At 36.3% G+C, this 22,393-nt stretch overlaps 3 protein-coding genes across 4 annotated transcripts; all 3 read right to left on the bottom strand.

Moving 5' to 3' along the window:
• Positions 1-12,317: 12,317 nt before the first annotated feature.
• Positions 12,318-13,342, bottom strand: LOC125479351 (aldehyde oxidase GLOX1-like). Its single transcript, XM_048588574.1, has one exon. It carries the CDS (start codon positions 13,230-13,232, stop codon positions 12,402-12,404), a length of 831 nt encoding a protein of 276 aa, XP_048444531.1. The 5' UTR covers positions 13,233-13,342; the 3' UTR covers positions 12,318-12,401.
• LOC125479352 (aldehyde oxidase GLOX-like) lies at positions 13,275-14,077 on the bottom strand. The gene has a single exon (XM_048588575.1). The coding sequence runs from the start codon at positions 14,013-14,015 to the stop codon at positions 13,275-13,277; it is 741 nt and encodes a 246-aa protein (XP_048444532.1). The 5' UTR covers positions 14,016-14,077.
• A 4,743-nt stretch (positions 14,078-18,820) lies between these two features.
• On the bottom strand, positions 18,821-22,278 carry LOC103930110 (protein DECREASED SIZE EXCLUSION LIMIT 1-like). Of its 2 annotated transcripts, none has more exons than XM_009339403.3 (13): positions 22,059-22,278; positions 21,891-21,953; positions 21,734-21,793; positions 21,547-21,603; positions 21,210-21,421; positions 20,941-20,999; positions 20,759-20,852; positions 20,540-20,606; positions 19,789-19,871; positions 19,597-19,688; positions 19,393-19,499; positions 19,217-19,280; positions 18,821-19,123 (listed from the first exon to the last, which is right to left on the bottom strand). In XM_009339403.3, exons 1-13 carry the CDS (start codon positions 22,166-22,168, stop codon positions 19,025-19,027), a joined length of 1,167 nt encoding a protein of 388 aa, XP_009337678.1. In that variant the 5' UTR covers positions 22,169-22,278; the 3' UTR covers positions 18,821-19,024. The 2 variants fall into 2 exon arrangements, with proteins under 2 accessions (XP_009337678.1, XP_009337679.1); XM_009339404.3 differs by having other exon boundaries at positions 20,780-20,852.
• Positions 22,279-22,393: the final 115 nt, after the last annotated feature.

Raw genomic sequence — 22,393 nt, 5'->3', positions numbered from 1 at the left:
TTTTGTGCATATGCATGCATTTTTGGGAAGCAAACTTATCAATGTGTATTTCAGAAGCTGCTCTTGTTAGGTTAATACTAAGATGAGAACTATAATATTAATTAGATTCTTGATCATGCATGGTTCTAATATTCCATTTGGTAGATATCCATTGCACTTCTCTTTATTTTCTAGACATTTGGTCTGTATTAATTGTACAATCTTGCGTCCTAATAATAATGTAAAGGTTGTCCAATGCGTGCATGGCTGAGGGAGTTGACAAAGTGACAGCAATAAATATATTATATTCCAGTAACTAAATATAACGCTCGGTCAAACCTCCCTGCGATCAAACCTTTGCCATCTTATATATTCTCATCATTCTTAATTTTGAATAGGCCAATCAGAAAGAGAAAATATTTCAATGACACGAGTACATTACTAGCATTCGGTGTCCATGATATTATGATACAAAGATATGCATAAATTTTTGTCTTCAAGAGTCATATTATTGATAGTTTCAGAGAGACCGGCCAAATAGTTCAACACCTATATTGTTCTCAACCTAACAACCTGTAGCCCAAGTGGTGTGTGAGATTTTATTCTAAAAGAGCTCGGTGTAATTACGAATGGAACCATTTGTATATAAATTGTAATTTGTTTTGTCTCCGATGTGGGATTTCCAACATGCCCCTTCACGTGCGATCATATATTTATGGGCCACACGTGAAGAGAACTTCCATATCGAGAAAGTAAAGACAAGCACGTTAATACTACACACTTGGACTAGACCCAGTAATGCGGTTCAGAAAGAATACAAACCCAATATTCGAGTTCATACAAAATTCGCTCTAATACCATGTTGAAAAAGAATTTCACGGCAAATTGTGTACTTTATTGATACATTTTGAATGTATACAACTAGTTATATTGTACAATAAGGAATCTTGTAATCTAGGGATAAAATCAAGTATCAATTACATGAAAAAAGGATAGTGTTACTCACACCTATTTTTATTTTCGACACATCCTGGTTAATTTTTGTTTCCAGTGATTTTCTTCAGTTCATTTGATCTGACAGCCGAAAATTGAGTATGTGAGAAGTAAAAATGAGTGTAGGAATAACAAAAATGGCTGAAAAACTTCCTACCTAAAATACATTGACATTTTAATATATACTTGTATCATCTAAATGGTTACCCTGACCGAAAAGATATATATTCGTGCAAAGAAAGAGGGTTTTGGCATAAACGGCCAGCCATAATCGAATCGTATCTAAATAAAGAGGCTTTTGGCTTGAATATATATATTTATGTATGTATGTATGTATGTATGTATGTATGTATGTATATGTATATGTATATGTATGTGTATGTGTATGTATATGTATGTATGTATGTATGTAAATGTTGTCCTAATATATCGATGGGTCAATCTCTCTTCCTATATGGTCTGCACCTGTTGCAAATATTAAACAAGAGAAATGAAACCAGTTAATGGCAATGCATGGCATATCATTGCTGCCGACAATGCCGATCTAGGGTTTTTTTTTTTTTTGTATATCTATAGCTTGGGGCCGGCAGCTACTAGTTCCTAAAGCCAAGTCCGAGCACAATGTCCTGTACTGTAAATTTATTTTATTTTGAGGTCAAGCAGCTGTAATTTGAGTCTTATAACAATAAACTAAGATTAAGTGCAGACTAATTGACTTGATCAATCACATACCTTGAATGTATGGATCATCAATATTATATTTTATATTTAGCATCAGGTTATGATTATTAAGCAAATTATATATGATTAAATAAGAAAAGGAAACCGATTATCTAGTTTTCTTCTTGCAAGTTTTGTATAGCTAGATTTGTGTGCATAACGATTTCTTGAACTCAAATATAATTGTTTTAAGCTTCACCTCATAATTATCTAGTTTCGGTATTCTTTGACAAATTCTCAGATTCATTTTCGAACATGCTTATAGAGAAGCATATATGACAGCAAATGAAGTGCTAGTTTGGAGTTCCTATGTTTTTTTTTTTTTCAAAACTGCTTCTATTGTGCTATGAAAATAAATAACTGTGAAAAAAGTTGGTAAGTATTTGATAAACTATAATACTAAAAGTGCTTTTAGGAAAAAGAAAAAAAAAATTATAGGAGTAGAACTATCAATATGAAAGTTTCATTAATTGGTACTATTCATTTTCCTATAAAAAAAAAAAAACACTTTTTTGACAAGCATGTGTAAGGCTAGCTGCTTCTACTTTCTGCTATTTTGGACACATGATCTTGAAAAAAAAAAACACTTTATTTTCATGAATCAAACACAATTAAGACTCCAACTCTTTTAAGGAGCTGCTTTTATAAACATTTAAGCAATCCCAAACCATCCCGAAATATATACATATATCTAAAGCTAGTTGCATGCTAGCTCTACACGGTGGCTCGAATCAGTTCAAATATCTCCTTCGCAAAACAGATACATAGTGTGTGAGCATCTTCTACACAAATTGTTTAGGTCCCTCGCTAGCTTTAAACAAAACATCTTCTGCTTAACGAAAACAATGTTTTACATGATATTTACGTTTTCTACAAAAAAGGATATGCTTATCAAAGTTTCCGAGTAAAATTATATAAATTCATTAAAAAAACATGAGAAAGTCAAATCATGATCCATTAATTAATTCTTCACTGTTATTAGATGAGATATTCCTTAATTAGTTTATTCTGATGATTATATATGCATATATACGGTTGAGGAAGATCAATCAGAATGTCTTATGTATACGGTTGGTCACGCACATAAATTCTTCCAATAAGTTTATAATGTACTTCATTCTGATCTCATATTCTCAAAATAATTGAAAATCGACCTGGCTAGTTTTGACATTATCATCTCAATTAAATAAAAAAGGCACGTCTCAGTATTATACAATATATATCCACCATATACCATCTTTGCAACATTCTGTGTGTGAAAATTCTTAGTACCCTTTATTTTCTAGTTTTGGTCGAAGAATATTGTTAGTTCGAGAGCATCGTGAAAGTTTCCTCACTTATTATATCTGGAATTTGAATAAAACTCTTAATTCATGATTCTGAAGAATGATTAATTAGCAGCCATGCGTGCTTGCAAGGAGACAAAACCACCAAACTGTACGAGTCAAACCTTTGAGTCATGAACTTATAAGCACCATAGGCAGAGGGAATAAACCATTTTTCTTACCACCAGGAGACAAAACCATTGCTGGTGGAGAGACAAAAATATAATGCAAGAAATATTATTTGGTGAGGACTCAGAATTTTAAACGCTTTTAAAATGGTCTACCTTAATTATCTAGTTTCAATATTGATGTGCCAGTCAATAGTGTTGAAGTTCTAACTCCTTGTTTAGCCTAATCAATACGTGCAAAAGACTTTCTTGACAAGAATTGGCAATGCGAATTTGTATTTACAGAGAGAAGAGAATTAAGTTTTGTTTTCATATATACTCTTGAGAATGCTCCCCCCCTGGCTTTATCCAGGAATGTTGCTGTTTATGATGTTTTGGTTTGTTGAGTTTAGTCCAGCCACTCAAACCGAAGAAATAATAATAATTAAAGATATTGATGTACTAATTAATATATAAAACATTTCCAATATATAATTTAGGCGTACTTTATATATATTTTTCCGCTTTGATAACCAGGACCATAGACATCCAATCTTCTTAGCTCAGCAAACATCGTTTTGATCACAAGTAAAATAAGAAGAAGGATAAGAAGGTTTTAGAGATTAACTAGAAGTTAGGTAGGCACTCTATTTCCATACACAAGTCACAAGCAGCAAGGTTCAACTTGATGAAGTAATTGACATTAATTAGATCAGAACAGCAGATTCCAATTAAACGTGTTTGAATTTGCATCCAATATGCATGACTTGTTCATATGGAGTTTCTCTGAGTGGCGGTTTCTTAAAGGCATTTTTTTACTGTTAACTCAAATACTTGAAAACGACCCATAAACAACTTGTCGATTACGGATAAAATAAGCTTTTCTTTTGCTCTTTTTAGTTCAAAAGAAACTTGTGCCTACCTCTTACTCCAGATTTGAAATCATTCCCATGAAAGACACTAGATTAGGGTCAAAATAGAGGATAAGGGTCAAACTTTCACAACTCAATTGCGTGTGTAGATTACGGTCAGTTGGCCAACACAAGATGCACACCTTCCTGTTGGCACGTGTCAACCCTTTTGAATTCCTTCCTGTCAAAGTATTTCAGAATGTCACATTATAATAAAATAAAATAAAAGTATATTTCGATTAAAGGCAGTAGTTGTAGTTTAATGCATGATGGTTTCTTTATGAATTATCTTGTAATTATACATAATTTGAACATATCTCCATTTTCTCCAACGTAATCATCCTTAAAACGATTTAAGGAGCGAATCAACTAACAGACAAGAACTTTGTTATAGGATATTATCATATACAGAAGGAAAGTGATTGAGTGAACTTTCTACGTGATGGCTTATTAATTATTGGGCAATTCGATTTTTCCATCAAACATCTGAAAGCTACTCCTCGATCAGCCAACATTAACATCAACATTGCAATTCTGAATTACCAAAACCAAGCGGGACAAGTTTTTTCCAGGCAAACCATCTGTTCATCCAGGATGTTACGTACAAGTTAACAAACCGAGCTAGCTAGACTGGATCTTAACTAATGGGGCAACCTGATGCATCATTAAACACTAGGTCGTGCTTTTGAGTGAAAGAAATCCAAGCCGAATTTTAAAGTTTTCGGGTGCCTTGTGGAAGGAGGACTTAATAGAGATCTCAAAGCCTTGCTTGTTTCGTTACTTGAGTTCCAAAATGGACATAGTTTTTGTACCAAAAAGAAACGATAGCGCATGATTTCAAATTTCACAAGCTCAGAAATAATACAGCCATCTAATTCGAGCGGACTGACTCGTGTCGCACGCGTTAATTATATTGTTGTTTATAAACACTTCCTCTCTGAAATATTGCAGCGACAAAATTGAAACCTGTTAGTTCAACTTAACATCCGAGAAACACCTCTAATGTTCAGAGGCTGGAGTTGTAAAACATCTAATACTACAAACTTACAAACTCTTGTCTAAGTTACCATGTAATGATCCAAATTATACAGCAAAAAGAAACAAAATACAAAAGAAAATTGAAGGTGCAACTTGCGAATACCAAAATTTTTGCAAGTAATATATTATCTAATAGGGCCTGATAAATTTTATTTCTTGATGTCAATTATTATTCCTAAGTTTTGTCAAGGAATTGATTTTAAAAGAGCCTCGTTACTTTCATTTTCCCAATTTTCCTAGTTAATGTGCCATACCTGGAAAGCTAACAAAAAGAGTTACAAGTCCCAAGCTAAGAATATGATTCTTTCCTCGTTTGTGTTCTTTTTGTTTAGGTCTTTGTTTCATTTTAGGAGGGTTTTTATTGTACTTTTTGTTAGAATAAGCATTTAGTCCCAAGCTAAGATTACAATAAACAATAAGATGATTTGAGTGAATGAATCAGCGTGTATATATATATATATACCTGCAGAAGCCATGTGAAGTAATGCGATCACTCTGAAAAGAAGTTAACAGAAAGTCTTCTACTCACACAGCCCTTATGTCCAATCTAGCGATAGTCTAGTGATCAAGTGAACTTATTCTGGTGAGCAGGGACGTTCATATTTATAGGCTATATTCCTAACATGATCCCAGCTATCATGGGATCAGTTAATACCTATTATCTTTTTGCATCAAAATGGGATAAGATTTAACACTTCCACAATCCCTTAATTCCAGGAGATTTGTCTCCCACATTCCCTTAATTCCAGGAGATTAGTCTCCCACATTCCCTTAATTCCAGGAGACAAGTTGTTGACATGGTCATGACTTCTGATTGATTCAATCCACGTTTTTAGGTATCCTTATCATGATACGGAAGTTCAAAACCTAACATTCTCCCACTTTTGAATTTCCGCTTATCATGTTCCTTGTCCAACGCATTAAACCAATCCCTTCAGTGATCACTTGAATCATTTCAACCATACAACAATTCATATCTGCCATGAAGAGTTTCGAAGAGTTGAACCCCAGAAAATTCGTACGTTATAATTTGTACTAACACTCTGAGATCACATCCCCCAAAACTACTCATGCATGATATTCACAGAGCAAGCAGACATATTCATCATGTCATTCATTCACACTCCCACTGATCAAGCCAAACATCATTGTCAAGCTTTTATTTAGCTCCAACGATAAGCCTTTTATAACGACCAGCTCATTAAATCTTGGTTTGATCAGTAATTCATCATTTCATAAAACTGCACATATATATTTGTACATATACACAATAGTTGAAACAATCATATTGAATTCATTGTCATAAAATAAACCAACATATGAATACAATAACTCATGCTTATTAAGCTTTCATGAAAAACAGAAAATGATGAGAGAAGTTAACCTTCATTCACGCATCACATAAGCATCAAAAGATTCCACAACACCCATGCACGTAACATGATCTTTAAACACTCCAACTCCAAGAGGTTTTGTGAGAGAATCTGCCAGCATTTCCGATGTATTAATGTGCTCAATGGAAACTATCTCAGCCTTCACCTTTTCTTTCACTGACTGATATTTCACGTCCATCAACCTAGCTGCATAAGATTTTTTATTGTTTTTGGAGAAGAACACGAGTGCCTTATTGTCACAGAAAATGACAATTGGTCTTCTTATGCATTCAACAACCTGCATTCCAGTGATGAGATTCCTCAAGAAGCTAGCTTGTTGTGAGGCTTCAAAACATGAAATATACTCAGCTTGCATTGTTGAAGTGGCCAAGGTTTTTTGTTTTGCACTTCTCCAAGATATTGCACCACCAGCCAACAGGAAAATAAACCCACTCGTGGACCTCCTGTCATCCTCACAACCTGCGAAATCATAATCACAGTAGCCAACCAATTCTAATTTCTCAGATTTCCCATACACCAACATGTAATCTTTTGTCCTTTTCAGGTATCTCATAACCTTTTTAGCTGCTGTCCAATGCTTTTCTCCTGGATTTGCTTGAAATCTTCCAAGCATACTTATGGCAAAGGCTAAATCCGGTCTAGTGCACACTTGAGCATACAATAGACTGCCAACGATAGACGCATATGGCCTGTTAGCCATCCCTCGCATTTCAATCTCATTACTGGGGCATTAAGATTTGTTTAATTTATCTCCTTTGCTCACTGGTGCTTCACCCTTTGAACAATCTTGCATGTTGTACCTCTTGAGCATTTTCTCAATATAGGTCTTCTGTGAAAGACCCAAAAGGCATCTGCTTCTATCACGAATAATTTCTATACCCAAAACGAAGGAAGCCTCACCCATATCTTTCATTTCAAACGTTCGTGACAGTAGTTTCTTTGTTTCCAGCAAGAGATTAAGATCATTACTTGCTAATAAAATGTCGTCAACATACAGAATTAGAAAGATAAACCTCGAGCCACATACCTTGAGATACAAACAATCATCAATTTTGTTTTCAACAAAACCAAAACTGGTTATTTTCTCATCAAACTTTAAGAACCACTGCCTGGAAGCTTATTTCAGCCCATAAATCGACTTTCTCAGTTTGCACACCATTTGTTCTTGCCCCATTTCAACAAAACCAGGTGGCTGGACCATGTAAATCTCCTCATCTAACACTCCATTTAGGAACGCAGTTTTCACGTCCATTTGGTGGAGTTCTAGATTGTAGTGAGCAACTATAGCAAGGATGATTCTGAGAGAATCCTTTGAAGAAACAGGTGAGAATGTCTCAGAGTAATCCAATCCTTCCCTTTGAGTATACCCCTTTGCAACTAGTCTTGCTTTATGCCTCTGAACCTTTCCTTTTAAGTCTTTCTTTGTTTTGTATACCCATTTGCATCCAATGGGTTTTATGGACTCATTTGCTTCTGTCAAGACCCACACTTCATTCGAATACATGGAGTCCATTTCTTCTTGCATGGCTATCTTCCACTGCTCAGCCTTTTCACTTGTCATCGCTTGCTTGAAGGTGACTGGATCAATCTCTATGCCTTCCTCATGTTCAGTTCTATCTCCATTTGCTTGCTGAAAATCAAGTGAGTCATCGACAGTCTTCTCTAGTTTCTCAGCTTCTCCCACATAAACAAGAAAATCTCCTGAAATTGGAGACTTTCTTGTACGTTGAGGCTGCCTCCTTGTTGCAGGAACCATTACTGATTGCATGGTAGTTGTACCATGATTTTCAACTCCATTATATTGCATGTTGCAGACTTGCGTATTGCTGCTGCTTGATGCATGCTGGAAACCAGTAGCCCCACCAAAATCACTTTGATAAAAATCCTCATGGACTTGGTTTTGCGTGTCAAGAGTTGCAAAATCAATTTTGGTTGATGACATTGGGGAAATTGTTGTCACAGCCTCTTCTTCTTCTTCAAAAATAAAATCACGGGCCTTATCTCCATTTGATTCTTCCGCTTCAATAAACCTTGCACTATTTGTTTCAAATATTCTCGTATGTAAGGTTGGAGCATAAAACCTGTACCCCTTTGATCTCTCGGGAAAACCAATAAAACTGCAGCTTACAATCTTAGAGTCAAGTTTCTTTGCCTCTAGATTGTACATTTTTGCTTCTGCCTTACATCCCCATACATGAAGGTGATTCAAACTAGGTTTTCTTGAAGTCCAAAGTTGAAATGGAGTCTTGTGCACGGATTTACTTGGGACTCTATTCGATATATAATTTGCCATTTTAAGAGCCTCACCCCATAAAACATAGGAAGATCAGTCCTACTCATCATGCATCTCACCATTTCGATCAAGGTCCTATTCTTTCTCTCGGCTACACCATTTTGCTGTGGTGTTCCGGGAGTAGTATACTGAGCTTGAATCCCGTTTTCTTCCAAGAACATGGCCATTGGACCCTTTTGTTGACCTTTCTCTGTGTACCTGCCATAATACTCCCATCCACGGTCCGATCTCAAGATTTTAATTTTCTTTTCTAGTTGTCTTTCCACTTCATTTTTGAAATTTTTAAAACAATCAAACACTTGATTTTTCTCGGATATCAGATATACATATGCATATCGAGAAAAATCATCAATGAAAGACACAAAATAGGCATTTTTGCAGATTGTTTGCGTGGAGAAAGGTCCACAAACATCTGAATGGACGACTTCTAAGAGGTTAAGACTTCTTGTGGAACCAATTTTCCTTGTGTTTGTTAATTTCCCTTTCCAACAGTCAATACAATTTTGCATATCATTAAAATCCAACGTTGGAAGCATTTGTTCTTTAACTAGAATTTCTAATCCTTGCTTGTTAATATGTCCAAGCCTTCTATGCCAAAGCATTGAAGACCCTTCATTTGTCAGAGACCTTTTCAAAGATAAATTTGATTCCACTGTCAAACATTTTGAATTTAACATTACTTGACAATTCATCCTCCAAAGATCATTGTTTAAAAAACAATTACCAAGCAAAAGATTCATATTACTTTTCTTATAAATCCGTACACTTTCATCATCCCCAACAAAAACATAACCGTCTTTTACAAGCTTTGAAGCAGCAATTAAACTTCTAGTTAACCTAGGAACATAAAGAACATCTAGCAACTGTAAAACGAAACCACTTGACAACTTGAGCTTTAGGGTGCCTATTGCCTCCACAGCTACTTTATTCCCATCCCCAACGTGGACATCATAGACCTCATTTCTTGAAATTTCCCTTCTTGTGAACCCCTGCAAAGAATTGGTAATATGCACCGAACAACCAGTGTCAAACCACCAAGAATTTTTAGGGATTTCAACAAGATTAACATTAACACAGACAAAAACATTTTCAATTTTATTACCTTTCTTAGGTGCCCATTTCTTTCGTTTTTCACAGTCCCTCTTCAAGTGACCAAATTCTTTGCAGAAATAACATTTAATATTTTCAATGTTGCCTTTAAAACCTTGAGATCCCTTGAAGGATGATGGAGTATCATTTCCAGCAGCATGAGAATAGGAAAAAGGTTTATATGGCTTACCAGATGTCGAGATAGTTTTCCTCGTAGTCTCTGCCTTTATGAAATTCACTGTTTCATTTGACACCCTTTTGATCCTGCTTTCTTCTTGAACACATATGGAAATGAGATCATTCAGACTCCACTTCTCCTTTTGTGTGTTGTATGACGTCTTCAGTTGTTCATATGCATCTGGGAGGGAATTAAGGGCCATATGAAAAACAAAAGCATCATCAATGGGAACCTCCAGGTCTATGAGCTTCGCAGCAGCCTCCACTAGCTTCAGAATGTGTTCTCTGACAGTGCCTTTCCCATGATATTTCAGAGTTGTCAAGGTAGTCATGAGGTTTCCCATCTCTCCCTTCTCTGAAACCTTAAATTTTTCCTCAATTGCCTCCAGGAAATCCTTCGCTTTGTCAGTTGCAGGAATGCCTCCTCTAACAGCTTCACTAATGGATCGTTTGATCACCAATAGTGCCATGCGATTCGCTTTCTCCCATTTTTCAAATTTCAGCCTTTATTCAACGGTGCTATTGTTATCCAGTGCTTGTGGTTCATCTTCCCTCAGTGCCAGATCGTAGTCCATTAGTCCAAGAATAATCTCCACATCCTGTCTCCATTTTTTGTAATTTCCTCCATTTAAAGGCTCAATAGAGGAAAAATTCATTGAAGTGGGATTCACTGCAGAAGCTATGTGGTTAGACATTATGAAAACAATGAAGTAGGGAAAACACAGTAAGATACAACACCTTTGGGTGAGGAACATTTACTGCAAGAACTTAATCCATGCATAGCCATTTAGTTATTTGTTAAAAATATTTCAAAACTCAAGTCTTTAGACAAGAATCCGAAACACAGTTAACCATTCACCAAAACTATGCCCTATTCCATTAATCAAACCATTCATACGTTGCCTTCTTTAGAAGATCTTATATGCATGTTATGATTAAATGAACTACGAATTCCCATACTTCTGATTTCTTAGTTTAACATTTCAATATGAACCCATTTTGATGTAGTTCATACGATCAATTATACTAAGAAAACAAATCCACACACGATCCTCCTTTATTCTGCAGTCACTGCAGAAGCCATAAGAAGTATAGATACATATATACAAAAACTTGAATCTCAGTGAGACTAAAAAGGCTCTGATACCAATTGTTAGAATAAGCATTTAGTCCCAAGCTAAGATTACAATAAACAATAAGATGATTTGAGTGAATGAATCAGTGTATATATATATATATATATATATATACACCTGCAGAAGCCATGTGAAGTAATGCGATCACTCTGAAAAGAAGTTAACAGAAAGTCTTCTACTCACAAAGCCCTTATGTCCAATACTAGCGATAGTCTAGTGATCAAGTGAACTTATTCTGGTGAGCAGGGACGTTCATATTTATAGGCTATATTCCTAACATGATCCCAGCTATCATGGGATCAGTTAATACCTATTATCTTTTTACATCAAAATGGGATAAGATTTAACACTTCCACAATCCCTTAATTCCAGGAGATTTGTCTCCCACATTCCCTTAATTCCAGGAGACAAGTTGTTGACATGGTCATGACTTCTGATTGATTCAATCCACGTTTTTAGGTATCCTTATCATGATACGGAAGTTCAAAACCTAACACTTTTTAGAGTTAGAATTGTGTTGTTTTAATATAAATAAGGTGCCTTATGCCCTCTTTACACATACAATTTTTGTTTGACGGAGAAGAAGAGTTTGAGATGTGCATCACCATGGATTTCGAGTTCTATCTTCCTTTTATTTTTATCTCTAGTTGTAACTAAGCACTTTTGCTAGGGCATATGGTGAAACCCTAATATGATGATCTAGTCTTCCTACTTTGTCTCTCTTTCGATTTCCAATTTTAGTTTTAAATAACATATCCATCGTTTACCTTTTGATTCATTTTGTTTAGTTTACCTTTTAATCACTGTCAATCCATCGTTCGTTTTTAACTTAAGCTTGTTTACTAATCGGTTAAATCGGTTTTTAAGGCAATTTATATGAGATCAATCTTGTATTTGCCCTTGCTTCACTACTTTTGATTTTGTGCCCTTGTGAGTATTTAGTAGCGTTTGATTCATCTAATTTGTGAGTACCCTGAACACACATCAGTGGCAAAAGTTCAATGCAAGTTTAAAAGAACTTTATTCATCAGTTTAAACACAAACTTTACAATTTCGGTAAAAAAAAGAAACAAAATACAAAAGAAATTGAAAGTACAACTTGCAAATTGTGATCGAAATTACATCTGACAAGTTAGCACTCTTAGCTAGCTTGATCTCTGAGCATATGAACATTTTCTTTTTCAACTGATAACCAATCATGTTTCTTCATTTGGGAAATGAAATGTACCTTCAAGGTTCTCAGTAAATATGAACAAAGATGCCCTCGCTTGGAATTTGCTGATGAACCACATACAAAATGTAATATCCGGAAGGCGCAAGATTTACTGAAGTCGGTGTCGTCACTTGAGCTTGATACGTTGTTGGCCCTACCTTTTGTACGTTCTCTGCACCAAGAACCAGCAACCTTTGATTCATGGAGAACGAATGTGTGCTAAATGGCGGCGCCACCATCGTCACCAACACTGAATTCATAGCGAGTGTGCCCGTAAGCGAGAATTGAACGGTCAATTTTCTTCCGTAATGGATTTTGGCTAGGTTTAGGGGTGTGATGATAGTAGGACGCAAATCCGCATATTTAGCGTCGAGATACTCAGGACTAAATGCCTCCAATCTAAATTCTGTTGGAAAAAGCACGTTGCTGCCAAATTGGTACTTATCGTGGGGGTTACTACCTCCAACGATCACTCTACCATCGCGTACCAATAATGCTGAGGAATGGTACATTCGCGGTATGGTGGTAGGGTTTTGTTGTTCGAACCTTGACCCAACTGCATTATCTGGTCGGTACAAAACTGGGTTGAGAACAGGATTACGCCCGATTTCCCAACCTGCAACCCCCGACGATGCACCGTTGATGAGTAAAACAGTGCTGTCTGGGAGCAATAACATGTCACCCATGACTCTAGCTTGAGGCATAGTTTCAACAATCCACTGTGGATTAGGGTCTGTTATTTTGATCCGAGCACATGTGTTTAGAGCTTCCACAAAAGTACCCTTATTTGCCTGGACAAATGACCCTTTTGGAGCTCCACCGCAGACCAAAACTTCAGCCTCAACAGATGGAGCCATCAAGTTCTTCAATGGTAGCAATACGGCTGAACCCGTGCTGGGTTACGACCTCGGGTCGCCTCCGGGTATTTGCGGGTAGGTTTTAACGACAACGTTCTTCACGTAATCCAACAAAATAGCTCGATTGTTAGCGAAAATAAATAAGTTGCCATCAGGGTTGAGAAAAACAAAAGGGTATAGATTGTTTTCTTGGCCGGGGTCATTGGTCTGCGAAAGGAACGGCAAGCTATAGACATTGCTTGTAGACTCGGTCTTCGGATAAAATTCATAGTTGAATTGCCCCCGGCCGCCGATGATAATCTCGCGTCCATCGGGCAGAACATGATTGGTGGCGTACCAACGGCGAACGGCCAAGCCATCCACAACCTCCGTCCAATCACAACCCGTGCAGGGTTGGAAAACTCTAACGCGGCGTTCTCCACTATTGAAGCCACCGGTTTGGATTAAGTTGCCGTTGGGGGCCATGGAGCCGGAGGAGCACCAGACGTCGGATAGGACCGTGAGGGGGCGGAAGGCTTTGGTCTGGACGACGAACTCGGCAGAGTGGGCAGTGCAGTCGTTATTGACGCAATTACCGTTGGGCAAGGACAAGTTGGATGTGCCGAAGTCTGTGCGGTCGAACAGGACAATGCGGTCATTTTTTAAGAGCTGCATGTGCATGGCGGAAACGCCAATGGTTGCCAACACTTGCCAATTGCCACCGGCAGCGTGGGCCCTCCGAGAGAACCCAAGAAATATTATTAACAACAGAAATGAAAGAATGAGACTGGTAATTGGCTTCATTCTTTCTTTCTTTCTTGGTTTTTGCTTACTTAAATTGTGCTTTAGCTGTGATTTATGAGCTATAGCTTTGTGGTTCTGTCTGTCTCAAGTCTCGACCTGGCCCTCCTTAAATACTAGGGTTTTCGAGTTACCCAGTCCTAATTAATTAACTAAAAAACAATGCTAAGGAGACTAAATTTTGTAAACTAAGAGCTTGTTTGGATGTGCTTTTAAAATGACTGAAAACTCTTTTGATGAAAATGTTTTTAGAACTAATATTTGGTAAAAATGCAAGTAAATTCTGGAAAAACGCTTAAAGTGTCACTAGAAGAAGCACATAATTAGAGTTTCTTGCAGCAATCACTTTAAGTGCTTTTGGAATCTAAAAACATTTTCTCTAAAAGAGCTTTCAGTTATTTAAAAAAAAATCCAAACGAGAAATGATATGGGAGTTGATGATTGGATTATTACTTAAACGTTGATAAACGTGCTCATTTCCTATCGGTGACACATCATTTAGTCTATAAATTTAGTTTCTCTAACATTACTCTTAACTAAATGAATATAGCCTGGAACTAACTAATAAGTAAGGGAGTGCTCCTCTAATCAACAAGTATATGTCATTAATTAGCACTATATTGAGTTATATTCTTCTCGACGTGGATAAGTAAGATGTCTTAAACTCGGTATATATCTGGTACAATATTTTATTCATGAGTAAGTTAAGATTTTGTAAATTCTACTATCTTGATAATAACTAGTTTGATGCTAAATTATAGCTTTGCCCGTTAGTTGTTAATATTACAGTATCCTCTTAAGTCCCTTGACATTTGGTCTATATTAATTGTAAAATCTTCAAGGTTCCAATTCCTCTATGGTTGTTAACAGGACATGATTGACATCTTACATTCCATTAATATAACGCCCTGTTATCGTCAAACCTAGCTCCCTAACCATGAAACACTGAGGGTTTTTCCTAGATGTTTCAGTGTAATTAGGTATTGTACCATATATTATAAGTTGCAATTTGGTTTCTCAAATTATCAATCCGGGATTCTCAACAATATGGCATGAATTATTCCTCCCCATATGATGACGTGACTTGAATTAGACAAATTGAAAGTAGGTTATGAGGGTACTACTTGTTAATATCACAACCGTTAGTTTGTTCAATAAGTATGAATAAACTGAAGCTAGGCCCCTGTTTGTTGCCCGACTAGCACTTAACGTCTTTTACAACCTTATTTGCAACAATTGAAGTCATGATCTTTTAATTCTATATTTGTTATTAAGTGAGATATTCCTTAGTGTACTTGGACAATTTTGTAAACGGTTGATGGGGCTCATTCAGAATGTCTTTGATACGGTTGGTTTAGACAGATACATCCTTCAACTAAATTTATAATGCATTTCTGATCTTGTTCTTGTAATGATTGATAAATTGATCGACTCAAATTGTCGGGCCGTGGAAAATAAAAAATACAGCACGTCTTGCTATTCTACAATATACACCATGCGTATTGGTATATGTATTTTATATGTATTGTTGAGATGCGATATTCCTTAATTAATTCTATATATTTTTTATGTTTTGGTCGAAGAATATTATTAGTGAAAGTTTCCTCACATACACACACACACACACACACACACACACACTCGTTCTTTTGGTCAACTTTGTTTATTTTATTGTTTGCCATCATATTTTCTTGTTTGTGTTTGTAGTATTCGAAATGACTCAAAATTTATTTACGATGGTGCGTACGAAAGAGCTAAAATCGCTCATGATGATGATACTTACGTTTGACAAAAAAATACCTTTAAAATGCTAATAAATCGTAAAAACTAACTTTAACGTATTTTCTAGTAATTTTTTTTAAGACGCTCATGAATGTAAGTGCTAAATTAATTTCTATGTAAACAATTTGAAATGAGTTCAAATCTTTTGCATCTGTTTTGTGTGTGGCTTCTTTGTAGCTTCTATAATTGATTGACACGTGTTAAGTTTATGACACCAGAGTTGATGGAGTGTTAAGTTTATGAACACGTGTCGATCAATAACAGAAACTAGGTCACACACAAAATGAGTATATAGAAGATTTGAACTTGTCTGAAATGAGCCCTAACTTATAACTAATTAAGGTGTACGTCAACCACTTTAGACTGCGGATTATCCATACAAATTAAATTAAGCTCTTAATCCATGAACCTGCAAAAAGAATGTTTAGCAGCCATGCGTGCTGCTTGCAAACCACCAAACTCTGCGAGTCAAATCTTTCATATATTCATGAACCTATAGTAATTAAGCATCATAGGCCATAACCACCCATGCATTTTGCTTTACCAGCAGGAGACAAAACCAAACCATTGCTGTTGGAGGGATCAAAAATATAATTCAATTAGAAATATTTTTCTGGTGAGAGATAAGAGGACCTGAAAAAAACCCTAAAACGTATAATTGCAACTTATATATTTTTCAACATTGCAGGCTAACCATGACCATAGACATCCAATCTTCTCACAGCTCAGCTTCAGCATTTTCACAAGTTGAAAAATATAGTATAATATATATACATATTGTTTAAATTTTTAAAATAATTTTTCATGATTATAAAAATAAAAGTCAACATTAATTCTTAATGTTTAGTTTTCCTCTCTTGTTTGGTTCCACTTTGCTTTCGCTTTGAAGATTGGTGCTTAATTAAGAAGAGGGATTAGAAGATTTTTGGAATTAATTAGTAGAACCATATATAGTTAGGAAGGTCGGCACCTGCTGGCTGCTGCTTCGAAAATGACGACGCGTTCATATGAAATTCTGAGAGTGGCTGTTTCTAAAGGAGGAAGATTTTTTTTTTTTTTGAACAAACGATATTATCTACATTAAGGGAGAAGAAATAGGGTTAGCTTCACAATGGACTAGCAATAACTGTGGTTCAAATTCGCCTTTGGCGAAAATCGAACCTAAGACCTCTCACTTACAAGTGAAGAAAAATATCAATAGCTCGTAATACTAAGTGGCAGTTGGAATGCAACATTTTAACAATGAAGCCGGTTTTAAATTTCTGGGTGCCTTGAGTCAAATCTTTCATATATTCATGAACCTATAGTAATTAAGCATCATAGGCCATAACCACCCTTGCATTTTGCTTTACCAGCAGGAGACAAAACCAAACCATTGCTGTTGGAGGGACCAAAAATATAATTCAATTAGAAATATTTTTCTGGTGAGAGATAAGAGGACCTGAAAAAAACCCTAAAACGTACAATTGCAACTTATATATTTTTGGGGAAACTTGATATAAGTCCAATTTTTTGAGCCAATAGTAGGAATAGTCCAGTTTATTAAAATAAGTCCAATTTGTTATATTTAATTATTTAATTATCAATAGTTATCTGTTCAATGATAAGATTTATTATAAAAATCAAATTTCTTCTCAATTATCTCTTTGCTTATTTCTTTTTATTTATCTTTTTGTTATTTCTCGTTCTTCCTCCTACTTTAAACCCCATTTATAGATTTTATTTTTAATTTTTATAATCGTATATCACAGGTTAATTATATTTATCTACCTATATGACAGATTCTTTTTTTATAATCAACCTGTCACAGATTAATGTGTCTTACTTGTAGGTATGTTATGTTTCTTCTACCCTTTAATTAGGTTTCATATCTCACGTATAGGTATATTATACACATTCATATATTTGTTACTTGAGTTAGGGTAGAATGTTTTGCAGATAAATTTATTTTAGTATATTAGTTTTTTTGTTATAAGATATTAAATATATTCTTTTGGAGTTGGAAAATGCATAATATTAGAAGATTTTAATTGATTTTTAATATTTTTAGAAAATATAAAATGAGAATAAAAGAAATAAAAACATATAATTAGATAACTGGACTCACTCCTAAAAACACTCTACGTTTTTGGAACTGGATCTAAAAGCCCCTATATTTTTCAACATTGCAGGCTAACCATGACCATAGACATCCAATCTTCTCACAGCTCAGCTTCAGCATTTTCACAAGTGTGTGTGTGTGTGTGTGTGTGTGTGTTATACTATACATATTGTTTAAAATTTTAAAATAATTTTTCATGATTATAAAAATAAAAGTCAACATTAATTCTTAATGTTTAGTTTTCCTCTCTTGTTTGGTTCCACTTTGCTTTCGCTTTGAAGATTGGTGCTTAATTAAGAAGAGGGATTAGAAGATTTTTGGAATTAATTAGTAGAACCATATATAGTTAGGAAGGTCGGCACCTGCTGGCTGCTGCTTCGAAAATGACGACGCGTTCATATGAAATTCTGAGAGTGGCTGTTTCTAAAGGAGGAAGATTTTTTTTTTTTTTTTTGAACAAACGATATTATCTACATTAAGGAAGAAGGAATATGGTTAGCTTCACAATGGACTAGCAATAACTATGGTTCAAATTCGCCTTTGGCGGAAATCGAACCTAAGACCTCTCACTTATAAGCGAAGAGAAATATCAATAGCTCGTAATACTAAGTAGCAGCTGGAATGTGACATTTTAACAATGAAGCCGGTTTTAAATTTCCGGGTGCCTTGTGGACGGAGGACTCGCTCGTTGGGGACCTCAAACCACAAGGTTCCTGCACTCGAAAAAAAGGACACCACACGGTTCGGATTTCACGAGCTCATCCCGCCGGCAGAAAAAATGTAAAAATGGAAACGGAAATCTTTCAGTATAAACAAATTGTACTACGAGAGCAGCCACCTAAAGTGATAAAGACGTCCAAAATTTCTCCTCAGATAACAGCAGGGGCGTAACCAGTAACATTTGTTCGAAGACAACCACCAAATATACGAGGCACTGACCAAAATTCGACAGTACAAGTTAATTTTATTAGAGCATCTCGGATGTCATGCTAATTCCGTCTGTTTTTCAACTAGTGTGCTTACATGGTGCGCCAATACTCTTATTTTTTTTAGTAGAAACATTATTTACACTCAGCACAAAGAGGGGAATTTGAACTCGGGACCATAGGACAATATAGACCGCATCGTTTTAAGTCTGAGGAGGATAGAGTTCCCATAGTGCCACCGTTGTATCTTCTGATGCACATGCCATTAGCTTACAATCAGCGGAATAAGAAACGGCATTACACTGCAATAATACGCAAATACGTATAATCAGGCCCTCGGTAGTGAGTATAGCATCAACGCAAGAAAGAGTTGTTGTTTGAAAATAGGATCATACCGTTGCATGGTGATACTTCAATATCGCCAAAGCATTTCCTTTACGATAGTTATACACCCTCGCTCTGCCATCAAGAGTGAAACCGAAAAAGGGCAAAACGACATAAGAATGCAGATCGGCGATGAATGAATTACAAGATACACTTCAAATCTCAAAATGAAAGTTATGTTCCAAACCTGTGGTCCCAGCCAGCTGTTGCAAAAATTTTACCGTCAGGTCGAATGGAAGTGCTTGAAATTCCAGGTCGTTCCAAAACAATTTCTTTCTTGATCATGCACGTACCCTAGGTTGGACAGCACAACATTACGGCAAAAGAGATATAAAATATCACTTAAATTTCGCTTAGAGTAGTACTACAAACTTTCAAACATGACTATTACCATTGAAGGATCCAAACTATACAGCACAACTTTCTCATCAGCGGCTCCTGAGATACCACCATTGCATGACCCATCAACGCATAGACTTAGAACTGCAGATAAGGTACATGAACAATGTGGTTTATTTCAAAAGGAAAAATGAGAACGGGTAATAAAAACGCACGGGGGTTCTTTGGATTCTAGGTCTCTCACCTGGCTCTGAATGAAACTTGACAGTGGTAATTGGAACCCCCGGATTTCTAATATCCCACCAAAGCATGGAACCATCCTCATAACTGTACAATGTAGAACAAAGAAACAAAATCAGAATAGACATATCAAAATGACGAAAATAACAAATTTTGAACTCACGTTTCAATTCCAGAAACCAAATGCAGAATAATCCTTCTTCGGTGATTATAACATGTATGAAAATGGGTGCATGCTCACACTGTATAAACAAATTTTAAGATCTGTTATACACACATCTTGATCCAGCATCCCCGAAGTTAGAAAGGGTAGGATAACTCATGTATGACACATACATCTCATTCTCACATTGCGTGTCAACAACTCACAAACCAGGTTATCAAATTCTTCTGACCCCAAAATATTTGCGCAATTCAGTGAATGCACCACATACATCCTGAAGAGATCTAAGATTGCTACAGACAACTAGTCAAGGAACTCATGACATATGACTTCTGAACAACCTTTCCTAAGAACATTGGTTTGAAAGAAAATGATGAAAAACAAATTTGAGCAGTTTTTTGACAGAGTCTGACAACAGACAAACAGAACAAACAAAAGAGATTCTACTACGAGTAGCTGAAGATTAAGAAGCCAAACATCATTAAAACCGCATAGTCGCAGACACAAACGGATGATCTACATTTTCATCAAAATTTTAATCAGGTACTCAGTTTCATAAAACATAGATAATGAGAAGTGAAAAAGAATATACCCAACCAAGACATTTAGGAATCCCTGTGATTCAGATGGTGAGAATGCTTGAATTGCCATGCACATTCCTGGCAAGAATTAATGCCATTTGACTAAACTAGATGAAAACAATAAGAAAGTATGGACAGTAAAGTGATGGCCCAAAAACGTCAGCTATAAACTGAAACACAATCAAATCCATAAATTAGTAAGCCAAAGGTTGAATGAATTAGAAAGGGACCGCTCTCCTTGGAAGAAATACCCGAGGAGCCACCAGAGCAGCTTTGAGGCAACCGTGCAAACCTTTCTGCAGTATTAAGATCCCAAATCTCAACCTTTGCAAACCAACCACATGAGGGTAATGAGTAATTGAGACTCCAAAAATGAACATCAAACTAGACATAATCAAGGTTAGATACAGACCTCAGAAGTCTGCTCCCCTGCTACAGCGACATATTTCGATCCTTCATCTTGAGTATTTTCTGTTTTCAAAAACTGTCTATCAGCATTCTTGTTTCTGAACTTTCACAGAGCAATAAAGAGCAAAACAAATTTCAAATACAGAAGAGACCAGTATTCAAAATCCAATTAATAGATAAATCTAAAGTCTAAGCCTTCATCTCCTAAGAGAAAGTAGCTAAAGTGCAGAGACAATATTCCTGACCAGAATACAGTTCCAAATTTCAACAAACCTTCAAAGGCGCTGGGCTGTTCAGACAGATCCTCTTCACCATTGTCTCTACTGTCGTCCAAAGTATCTTCATCGGTAGTCCCCTTCACCCCTCTCTCCTCTCCATCACGAAACCTAACCCTGTCCATCCGTGTAGAACAAGATTGAGGCCTCTTCACCAAGGAAAGTTTACAAAAGTGGTAAGAATTTGTCTTGATTGTAACAGATGGAACCCTGCCAAGGCGATATCGAGGTTCAAAATTAATGAGGCACATGCCATGATCAAAAATAACAAATGAAGCAGTGTACAACGGAAATCGAATAACTATAGGCTACATTCATGAGAACTAGCTGAGAACCTGGACAGACCTCCATCTTCAATATCCCAACACTTAACCGTTCCATCCCTACCCTGGCTACACAAACATTTTCAAATTTCAATTCTAGCACCAAAAATAAAATTATATATATATATATATATGTATGTATGTATGTATGTATATCTGACAAGCAAATAAGAGGTAGAAAAAATGAGAAGAAAACCACCTGATAACTCTTTTGGCAGTACAAGCAACAGAAGCAATACCATGTGCTGCATTATGCACCCTGAAAATTGCAAATAAAATTTGTCTTTTTCATTCCAAAAACAAAAAAGATATCAACTTTCTGATCATAAAAAATGGAAAATTAGTATTTGAATTACCCTGCTGAGGATACAGTCCGATGCTGGATAGTATCCCAAATCCGCAACTCGCCGTCTGATGAACTAGAACAAAAAAAAAAAAAAAGAAGAAGAAGCGAGTTTGATCAAAATTTATAATCTTTGAGGAAAATTAACAAAAGGGTAGGTTGCATAAGTGTTGAATCGTACCCGGTGAACAGGAGAGGTTGGTAAGGATGAAAAGAGAGGTCCATGACGGAGGCACGGTGGCCTCTCAGCACCGCCACTGGGTCCGGCGGACGTCTCTGCTGGCTGCTCATCGGAATTGATTTCCCAAGTTAGCAACTTGGCGCAGTAGCCACGGCGGTCGGAATTGCCGAGGAGTGAAAACGTAGCCCGGTGGCTGTCTCTCCTCCGCAGCCGAACCAGTAAAAATGGACCTTTTGAATTTTGGCCCGTTAAATTTTGACTGATTGGATTCAGGCCCAATAGAAAGAGATACCCAAGGCCGATTTGAAGAGCCCATGAACTGAATTCTGGCCCAA

This window comes from the organism of the source record quoted next, unplaced genomic scaffold (genome assembly GCF_019419815.1).
Source record: "Pyrus x bretschneideri cultivar Hongxiangsu unplaced genomic scaffold, Pyrus_bretschneideri_v1 Contig28, whole genome shotgun sequence".
Lineage (NCBI taxonomy): Eukaryota > Viridiplantae > Streptophyta > Magnoliopsida > Rosales > Rosaceae > Pyrus > Pyrus x bretschneideri.
The sequence above is the reverse complement of the archived record's forward strand: the minus strand, read 5'-3'. Positions and strand labels throughout refer to the sequence as shown.

Coding starts and splice junctions, on each gene's coding strand:
- LOC125479351 (XM_048588574.1), bottom strand. CDS start 13,232: ATGGCTCCATCTGTTGAGGCTGAAGTTTTGGTCTGCGGTGGAGCTCCA.
- LOC125479352 (XM_048588575.1), bottom strand. CDS start 14,015: ATGAAGCCAATTACCAGTCTCATTCTTTCATTTCTGTTGTTAATAATA.
- LOC103930110 (XM_009339403.3), bottom strand. CDS start 22,168: ATGAGCAGCCAGCAGAGACGTCCGCCGGACCCAGTGGCGGTGCTGAGA. Junction 21,954..22,058: donor CAACCTCTCCTGTTCACCGG/GTACGATTCAAC, acceptor TTTTTGTTCTAG/TTCATCAGACGGCGAGTTGC. Junction 19,124..19,216: donor TGAAGTATCACCATGCAACG/GTATGATCCTAT, acceptor GTATTATTGCAG/TGTAATGCCGTTTCTTATTC.